Source organism: Poecile atricapillus, unplaced genomic scaffold (assembly GCF_030490865.1).
Source record: "Poecile atricapillus isolate bPoeAtr1 unplaced genomic scaffold, bPoeAtr1.hap1 scaffold_369, whole genome shotgun sequence".
Lineage (NCBI taxonomy): Eukaryota > Metazoa > Chordata > Aves > Passeriformes > Paridae > Poecile > Poecile atricapillus.
The window spans coordinates 19741-29411 of NW_026709164.1; the positions used below are offsets into that span (position 1 = coordinate 19741).

At 49.8% G+C, this 9671-nt stretch overlaps 1 protein-coding gene across 1 annotated transcript; it reads left to right on the forward strand.

Annotated features, from left to right (window-relative positions):
- The first annotated feature begins 574 nt into the window (after nucleotides 1–574).
- Nucleotides 575–4108, forward strand: LOC131574515 (heat shock transcription factor, X-linked member 4-like). Its single transcript, XM_058828991.1, has 4 exons — nucleotides 575–597; nucleotides 1489–2132; nucleotides 3654–4007; nucleotides 4098–4108. The coding sequence occupies exons 1-4, from the start codon at nucleotides 575–577 to the stop codon at nucleotides 4106–4108; spliced, it is 1032 nt and encodes a 343-aa protein (XP_058684974.1).
- The last annotated feature ends 5563 nt before the right edge of the window (nucleotides 4109–9671 follow it).

Sequence of the window (9671 nt, forward strand, 5' to 3'; positions counted from 1 at the left end):
AGTGAGAAAAGTCTCTAATACTATCCAGGCAGAAAATGTGGTGATTGGATTAATTAAAGATTTTGCCAACATGCAAAACACCAGCAAAATAACTGCCTGTCTGCCAATACCAAAGGCAGCAGGAGACCCAATAAGTTGGGGAATTATAACATCAAAATTACCTGAAATACAAAAGAATAAAAATGAAAATGTGAGCTGTGTATTGCAAATAGATTACGAGTACCAAAAGAAGACAGTGTTTGAAAATGCCGTGAAGCCAAAGTATTCATCTCTATGGGATTGTCATGAAAATGGAGGAAAGGATGAACCAAAACTAGGCTGGTATGGGAGATTAGGGAATTATGGATAGTGTTATGAAAAGATAGCAAAGGTTATTAAAGAAAAGATTCCAGTGTCAAAATTGAAGTATGAAAGACAGAACAGAAAAGATTGGGTTGAAGCTTGGGATAGTGCATGGTCAGTGAGCGTGCTTCAGAAATTCCAATATATGGCAGATACCCCTTGGTGCATTAAGTGGGAAGGCTCTGAAAATTAAACAGATCCAGAAGTATGGAACACTGCAAGCAGTAGTAGAATGGAAGCAGACAAAGTGAATTGGTGGGTATGGAACAAAACTTAGGACTTGTTGGAGTCTGAGATACAGAGTGTGTGCCCTTGTTTCTAATACTTAGTTCTAGGATTCAAAGAAACACTGAATTGCATATGACATGAAATTCATGAGCATGTCTGTAAAAAGACCTTTACCTTTTACCCATTTAAAAGAGGATCTTTGTTAGCCATTTTACCCTTTTCTATCATAGTGCACATAGCTCCTTGTACCTTGTAATGCTGATATGAAAAAAAAAAACAACTGAGACCGAACAAGAGAAAACTGCCTCCCTCTCGTCAATCTTCAGTTCAAAGGGAAAAAGAACCTAATCCAAAAGTCCCTAACGAGACAGATAAGAAGCAGCTCTCAGTGAGAGACAACAGAAACAATGGGATGGATTCCACTAAAAGATCAAAGAGGCACTGAAAGAACACTATGAATTCCATAAAAGTAAAGAATTAAGAAGGGATTATGCATTGTGGGTGGGGGGAAGGTATCGCAGGTATCAGGTGTTCCGGGCAGTCTGTACCTGTCAAGTACCTCAGCCTGTGGGGAAAGAGAGAAGGGACAAGCGGCCGGGAATTAGGATAAAAAGGAGGCTGAGCCCTTTGAAAATTTGAGAGACCCCAGGGGAATGCCCCATGGCCTCTCTCTTTATTTGAATAAAGAAAAAAGTACTCCTCTGTCTCCTTTTTGGACATAAACCTCTGGCGTTTGTGGATTAATTTTCCTGACAATTGTTTCTAAAAATAACTGGAATAACAGTTCCAATTTAGTTAGCAACAATCAATTCCATTTATTGCAGTAACAATCTTTGTCAATGAGTGGAATTCCTATGTCATTTATAATTTCCCCCATGCATTTTTCACCTCCTCTTCCCTGGCCTTATCTCCCCTCAGGCCCCGCTCGTCCTCGCCGAGTCCGGCCCGCGCCGGGGCCGCGCCAGGCGCGCGCGGGGCCGAACGCAGCGCCCCCCTCAGGCCGTTGCGCCGCGGCCGTTGCGGCGACAGTCGGAGACAGATCGGTGCCATGGAGGAGCTGCCGCTGCCCGCCGGAATCAATGCCAGCACCTTCCCCGCCAAGCTGTGGGGCCTGGTGAACAGCCCCCGCGTCCGCTCCGTGCGCTGGGACAGCCAGGCCCAGGGCTTGCTCATCGACCGCTTCCTCTTCGAGCGGGAGCTGCTCAGCCCGGGCGGCGCCCACGGAGGGGGCGGCCAGGGGGCGGGGGCGGCCTCGGACTGCTTCAAAGCCACGCACTTTGGCAGTTTCGTGCGCCAGCTCAACCTTTACGGCTTCCAAAAGGTGCCGTCATGGCTTGGCTCAGCTGTGCCGGGCGATGCCGGGGCTTTGCTCCACTTTATGAACCCAAACTTCCGCCGCGATCGCCCCGAGCTCCTGCTCCACATCAAACGCCGGACCAGGGCCAACAGGCAGAGACTGGCCGCGGGGCTGGAGGTGCGTAGCCGCCAGCCCAGCCGCCTCCAGGGGCCCTCCACGGACGGGTCGCTGCCTGCCTTCCCCACCGGGCAGCCGCCCAGAGCCGGTGAGACGGGGTGGGAGCTGCGGGCGCGGAGGGAGGCGTGGGCTTTGTCCGTGGGCGCTGCCCGGCCGGGCAGGAGCGGCCCCTGCCCGTGCTGGGCAAGGCTGCTGTGCCGGCAGGGCCCGGGAGCTGTGCCGGGCTGCCGGGGGCTGTGGGACAGTCCCGCCGTGCCTGCGCTCGCCACACGCTGGCCCGCTCGGCCGGCAGCCGGCCCGGCCCTGCACCGTGGCTGGCGCTGCTCGTTGGGCGGCCCTGGGACGCTCGGGGCGATCTCCGGGAGTGCGGGTGAGCCGAGGGCTTGGGCGTATTGGTCGAGGCCCAGGGGCTGGTCATCGACCGCTCCCTCTTCGAGCGGGAGCTGCTCAGCCTGGGCGGCGACCAGGGGCCAGCCCCACACACTTTCAGAGCCACGCAGCTCTGAAGTTCTGCAGCTTCCTGTGCCACTTCGGCCGCTGCGGCTTCCACCAAGTGCCGGCCCGGGCTGTGGCGGCTGTGCCGGGCGATGCTGGGGGCTGGCTGCACTATAGAAACAGCAGATTTCACCGTGACCGCCCCGAGCTCCTGGGCCCGGGAGCTGTGCCTGGCTGCATCTGGGTTTCTGGCAGCTGCCTCCTGCCAAGGGTTGAAGGGATAGGGGAGAGCTCAGTAGACAGGGAGCTGGTTGTTGCAAAGGGAATAAAACCCCATAGAGCCATGTGTGTAGAGTTGTTTATTTCAGTGCTGGAGGTGAGGAGGATTTCTCCTCCTAATTCATCCACCTTTGTCAATTGCTGTAGTATATTTAGTTATTATTGCTTGGTGTTACTATGTCATTATAACATATGGAACTAATATACACAGTATATTATACACTCTGGAATTAATTTACATAGTATAATCTCTTGGCTATAGATAGTTCTTTTTCACTGTGCTTGCGCCTCCCCAATTTGGGGGTCGTTGGGGGTCTTTGAGGAAGGCTTCCAAAGTCGTCTTTGCATCTTCTTTGCAGCTATGGTGTTCCTTGGTCTGTCTGGTCCTAACTGGTCTAATTTCTTTATCTTGTGGCTAATTGGCTTGACGTTTGCTAATTTTTCATTAGTACTATAATTCCCTATCTCTGAAACTGACCACCTGGTGAGATTTTAATTTTTTTTTCCCGTCTCTCCAGTACTGAGCAACCAGTTAACCATATACTAGGCACTACAATGCATAGAAAGACGTCTATATCAGGTTAAATAGATAAATTGAATAAATGAAGTTATGATTCTGGTTCTATTGATATCTGGTGATACAGATCTATCAGGTTCTATTGATATCTTATAACTCAAGCTGAGGAAGCAGCTTGTAAGTTTGACTGAAGTTCTATAGGCATCAAACCCCCCGAGACATGTGGTGATATTTTTCTTTCTCACCCTGTTTTGGGAGGAGGTGAGCTTTTGTCTTCCCTGACAAAAGCACAGTTGCTGCCAAGGGAAACACACCTGAGGACCAGGAGTGACCCAGCCTTCCCTTTACTTCCTTTCTTCTTCCCTCCCTGCTGCACAGCTCCCTTGCGCCAGAAGCGCGATGCTGCCTCACCTGAGGATTCAGAGCTGCCTCCAGGCCCTTCCAAGAGAAGTGCAGGTGCTCAGGAGAGTGAGGCTTCCCCAGCAGCTGCCAAGAAAGTCTGTGCCACCTCTGGACTTGTTGGGGCTTCACCAGTGGAACCATCAAGAGAGCTCATCCAGAGATTTAATCTCCGCAAGCTCACGGTTCCACTGGTTCGCCTGGACCTGAAACGCCATCCTGAGCTCATGGTTCACCTCACTCCAATCCACCCTGAAGCTGCTTGCAGGCCCCTTGGACACAGCAACAGCTGCTCATCTTCTCAGCAGCACAGCCCAGCCTGCGACCCATCAGGTAGGGAAAGAGTTTCTACCCTTCCTTTTCCAATAGGTCCTGGCAACTGAGCCTTTCAAGTGTTTTCCCTGAGTCCTCTGTCATGGCTAGATCTCAAGTGAGAATCACGTAGAAAACAGTGTTAAGTGTACTAGGAAGTGGGACTGTGAATGCCAAAGTATTCTCTGCTCTTCCTGTCCTTCCTGCAGATGTGGAGGTTGTTCTGGGCATTTTCCAGACAGCCTGTCTGCTGAGGTGCAAGGGCTGGGTGAAAAATATTGCCCAGCAGACAAGTGGTCAGTGTTAGGTGAACTCCCCTGTTTCTTGGAATGAAGTCCAACTAGGACGGTGATAGGATATTGCAGATGTTTCAGACTGACTGGCCTGCAAATCGGGCCGTGCCATTGAAATGAACTCTGTGTGCCTCAGAAGAGCTGCAGCTGCAGAACATGGCCTCACCTACAAGGTTGCTTTTAGAATAAACTCACAGTTGAATTTCTCAGTGTGTGCCTGAAGATCCGGGCTCTGCTTGGGTGAATGCACGTTCTGTGGCCTTCTGTGCTGAGAAATTCAAGCAGCCAAATCTAAAAGCTGCTGGGGAGATAGGGAAGGCTGTGATTCTAAAGTTTTTGTGTGCCTTTGGAGCAGAAGGGAGAAGAGCTGGCAGCTGAGTTCCTGGCAGTTGCCTCCTGCCAAGGAATGGCAGCAGGACACTTTTCCCAGACAGATGAATAAGTACGGGAGAGCTCAGTAGACAAGGAATTGGTTGTTGCAAAGGTTCAGAACATGAGAAGGGAATTTTCTCCTTCTCCCCCTACTTGGGAGGATGGGAGCTTCTGTCTTCCTTGGGAGAAGTACAGTTGCTGCCAAGGGAAACACACCTGAGGACCAGTAGTGACCCAGCCTTCCCTTTGCTTCCTTTCTTCTTCCCTCCCTGCTGCACAGCTCCTTCATGCCAGAAGCGCAGTGCTGCCTCCCCTGAGGATTCAGAGCTACCTGCAGGCCCTTCCAGGACAAGTCCAGATCCTCAAGGGCGTGAAGCTTCCCCAGCACGTGCCAAGAAAGTGTTTGCTCCATCTGCACTTGGGGTTTCATCAGACAAGGCAGGCACACACAAATTTCAATTCCAGCCACAGCTCATCACTCCACCATTTCCTGCGCACCATCAAAGCACTTCTGTGGCCTCTCCAAAGAGCAGCAGCTGCACTTCTCCAGAGCAGCACTTGCCAGCCAACATCCCATCAGGTACGGAATGTATTTCTCCCCTGGCTTTTCAGAAAGATCACAAAAAGTGACTGAAGTATTTTGCCATGGTGCTCTGTCATGTGTACATTTGATTGTCAGAATCAGGTGTCAAGGGTACTAGGAAGCAGGATCATGAATATCAAAAGAATCTCTGTCTGCTTTTCCCGTCCTTGCTGCAGATTTGGAGGATGTTCTGGCCATTTTCCAGGCAGCCTCTGTGTAGAGGTCAAAGGGCGAGGCAAAGAACATTTCTCCACAACTGGTCGGTGTCAGGTGAACTCCCATTTTTCTTTGGATGAAGCCAAACTAGGACTCTGATAGGATATTGCAGAGTTTACAGATTGTCTTTTGTTGAGATGAAATACAAGGGATGGGACCACCGTGCTTTGAGATGATTTATTGCTTAAGTAGCCCAATAAGATATCAGTCCCGAGGTGTGAGATTTACAGGCAACAAGTCAACCAGAGCTCGAGGAAATTACGAGTTTCTTCTCTACATGACAACGTATAACTTTTTAGTCCAGTAGACAGTTGACACAAAGTTTGTTTTCACTTATTAAGCTCTTATCACCTTTACTTGATTTTGCCACACTGCTTCTGTCTTTTAACCAACAAGCTAACAGGTCACGTATTCACACACACTTCTGTTATAGTTCCTAGATCTCTAACTTTATAAATCACACTATTACACTTGATACCTCCAACTATTTTACTTCATATAATTTCTTACTTACTCTAGGCATATTCTTATTTGCAACTGTAAGAACATAGGTTTATTATTACTCTACTAATGTCTGTGTACTTTCACCACTCCATCAATCCAGGCTTTTTCTAAGGCTGCAGATTTTCCATTTCCAACAGTCTCTCCCACAAATAATGCTCTGAAATTTCAGTGCACGCTGGGAGTCCCCAGAACAGTTGCAGCTGCAGACCATGGCCTCACCTCCATGGTTGCTCTTTGGAATAAACTCTCAGTTTAAGTTTAGCATGTGTGTCTGCACCTCTGGCCTCTTCCTGGGTGAATGCACTTTCTGTGGTCTCTTGTGATGAGAAACTCAAGGAGCCAAATCCCAAAGCTGCTGGGAAGATGCAAAAGGCTGTGATTAAAGGTGATTATGTCTGTGTGCATGTCTAGATCAGTTTCACAAGCCATACTTTAATCTATGTACACGTCGATTAGGATAATACTTTTGAAGGGGAAGAGCTCACTCTTCCAATTCCCTGGGAAGTTTTTAATATTTTTGTGGAGTTGAGGTTGCTGTGCGCTTCCTGTGATGTTTGATCCAAGGCAGCAATAAAGCTCTGTGTCCCAAAGCCTCATTTTGGAGCCTCACCGATGTTTTTGGATTCTTGCAGCCGCCCCGGGCACTTCAGTCCCCAGTGCTCCAGCTGGCAGTGCTGGTTATGCAGCATGGAGAGCCCCAAGCTGGGTATGGAGTACTCCTGGGGAAGAGGAATTGCCACCGCTGGATCTGGACCTTGTTCTGGAGACACTGGAGGAGATGCTTTCACCACCTCTGCCTGAAAGGTCTCCTTCTGCTCAGGTAACTCCATTGGACAGGGATGAGAGGGGCTGGACTGAGAGCTTCTGAATGTTGTTGCATGGCTGAGAAGAAAAGGCTTCTTGAATTCAGCTGGGAATGGACACAGAAGGATTTGCTTGGTCAAGCAAGATTTGCTAAGGAAGAGGGAATGAAAAGGGGGGATAACCCTTAAGTGAGGATGAGAGGTGTTTGCCAGGTTTAAATGCTCCTTTTTCTGGGAAGAATCCCTGGTGCAGGGGCATTTGTGGGGAGGAAGTGGAAGCTTGGTGGGTTCTAACAGACTTTGTTTGATGGGAAAGAAGAGAAGAGCGTTTGGAGAATTGCCACTGAAGGCAGAGTGGGACGGGCATGCGATGGTGCCAGCAGCAGATGTGGGCTCTGCCTGTCTTGGGCTGGAAGGCCAAGGCAAAGCAAGGGCTGGGCTGCAGCTGCTCCTGCAGCTGCTGCTGCTGCTGTGTGAGCCCTGCTGTGCGTGTAGGCATTCCCAGAGCTGTGTGTGGGCATGGGCTGGAGCTGCAGCTGTCTTGCCCTCTCAGGAACCTGGTGCCTGCGGTCCAGTTTCCAGCTGGGAAATCCTCAGCTGGGCAAACTGGGCAGTCTTGCTCTCCATGTTGCAGAGCTCAGTCACCTTGTGGAAAGAAGAGATGTGTGTTGCCTGACAGTCCCTGCAAAGCTGCAGCATGCAAGAGACTGTTGTGCTTAGGGCTGTGGTGGGAAGGGCACATCCCTGTGCCAGGAGCTAGCAGGACTCCATCCTTAGCGCCCACTCCATGGCTTGGGTGTCATCCCCACGCTCAACAGCCTTGTCAGCCTTGACAGCTCTTGGAGCGTGTTGGAGAAGTCAGTGTTTTGGACTGTTGAAGGCCTCTGGGGCCCAGAGCTCCTTGTTAGGAAGAAGGGATGAAGTGTGTGAGCCGTGGAGTCTTCAGGGGGCAGATGTCTTGGTTTTGAGGCCCCATGACTTGTGTGATTGGTGAGAAGGACAAGGTTGGTGCTGGACATGAAATGGTTAAGGACTCCTTGAAGCCCAGGGGCTCCTCCTGTGTTGAAGAGCAGTTCAATCAGGGCCCATTAGTCCTTGTGTTTGACAGATTCCCTCTTGGACTTTGGAATCCCTTTTTTCTTTAGTCTTGTCTCTTCCCAGACTGGCCTGGAGTGTTCTGTTTCTGCATTGCCACAGGCCTTTTTGCATCTTCTTCTACAACTTTGCCAAAGAATTTCTCTTCTTTCATTTAATATGCAGACCCATTGCATGGGTAGATTTCTTCTTGAGGAAGGGCAGACTGGAGGTGGGGAGGGGGATTTTTTGGAACTGCCCATATCTTATTACCAAGCGCGATGAGCCTTTGTCTTCTGCAAACTCCCGCGTATATACCAGTTTTCAAAAGCAATTTGTTGGTGCACAGAAGGAAATATGGCAGGCTCTGATTGTATCCCTGAAGAATCTATTGGTTGATCTTTGTGTTTCCTTCTTTGTGTTTTTCTTTTCAGGTCAATCCTAGTGTTGCCCGTGGCTCTTCAGGGGGGGAGGCTGTGAACAAAGCTGCAGCAGAGGGAGCTTTGCCTGCTTGCGGGAGCTGTGTGAACGTTTGCCAGGAGCCCGAGGAGCTTGGTAAGGAGTGAGCCCAGCCTGCTTTAGAGAGATGGGAGACAGCTGCTCTGAGCCTGCCTCTGACAGGAAGGGAGATGAGAAGAGTTGAGTTCTTGTCTCAAGCAGGGTTGGTGCTTCCTGGTGCCTTCAGTTCCAATCCTGCACTGGCACAAGCTCCCCGAGCCCTGCCCCTCCATGCTTTTCCAGAGGCTCTGACACCGAGTCCTCTGCTGTGGCAAGAGAGCCGGGAATAAAGCTGAGCTGGTGGCAGTTGTGTCACCAAGCTGCGTGTCCCAATTGGTTCACAGCTCACAGCAGCCTTCAGCTTCAGCCACTGCAGTGAGGACTGACGTCTCTGCGTCAGCCCAGAGAAAGAACAAGGCTGGGCTTCTTTGTGGGAGCTGGGACTGTCTGTGTTTCAAGCTCTCCTGGGTGCCATTTGCACTGGGAGTGTTGTGAATTGATTGGCGTACTTCAAAACTTCACAAGAAAGTTGTGGAAAACTTGGAAGGATCCCTGTTCCCTTTAAAGAGCAGGCTTCAAATTCTCCAGTGAGAGTGTGCCTTTCAGGCCATCTTTTACAGCCTTTGCTAGCAGGACAGTTTACTTGCAAAGGGAAAGCTACACGGAGGCCAGCATTGACTGAGAGTTGCCTTTCCTTCCCAGATATCCATGTGATCTACCTTGCCCGAAGGGCTGCCCTGCGTGGGAAGAAGGATCAGAGGGAGAGCCAGTGACCATCAGGCAGGTGGCATCTCTCTGTTTATACATATAGTTAGAGATTTTTTATCTTGATTTATTTATTTATTTAATCTTGATTTATTTATATAGTTACAAGTATAGATTGATAGAGTTGTATAGTTGTATTGATAGGTGTATCTATTTATATATCTGTATAGTTTGTATAGATAGTTATGGATGCGATAGGATTTAATTTCTATGTATACAGTTCCCTTTATAGATTTTCTAATTTGCATTTCTATATGTAGAGAGTAACATTTAGATGCACACACAGTTCCATTTCTAAATGTGCATAGTTCTTTAGTTAGAGCTATATAGATATTTAGGTCCATAGATTGAGCAGTGTAGGCCTAGGCTGCATTTTTGCCTCTTTCCCCCTTGGCTGCCTTTTTCATCTCTTGTTTTTCCCGCTGTGCCCCTTGTGTCCCCCTGTGCTGGGTCCGAGCTGGGGCCGGGCCAGGCGGAGCAGCAGTTGCAGCCCTGGCTGTCCCTGGAGCGGTGGGAGCTGCCGGTGGCCCCAGGCACTGTCCTGTGAGGAGCTGCTGAAGGACGGTGAGACTGAGGG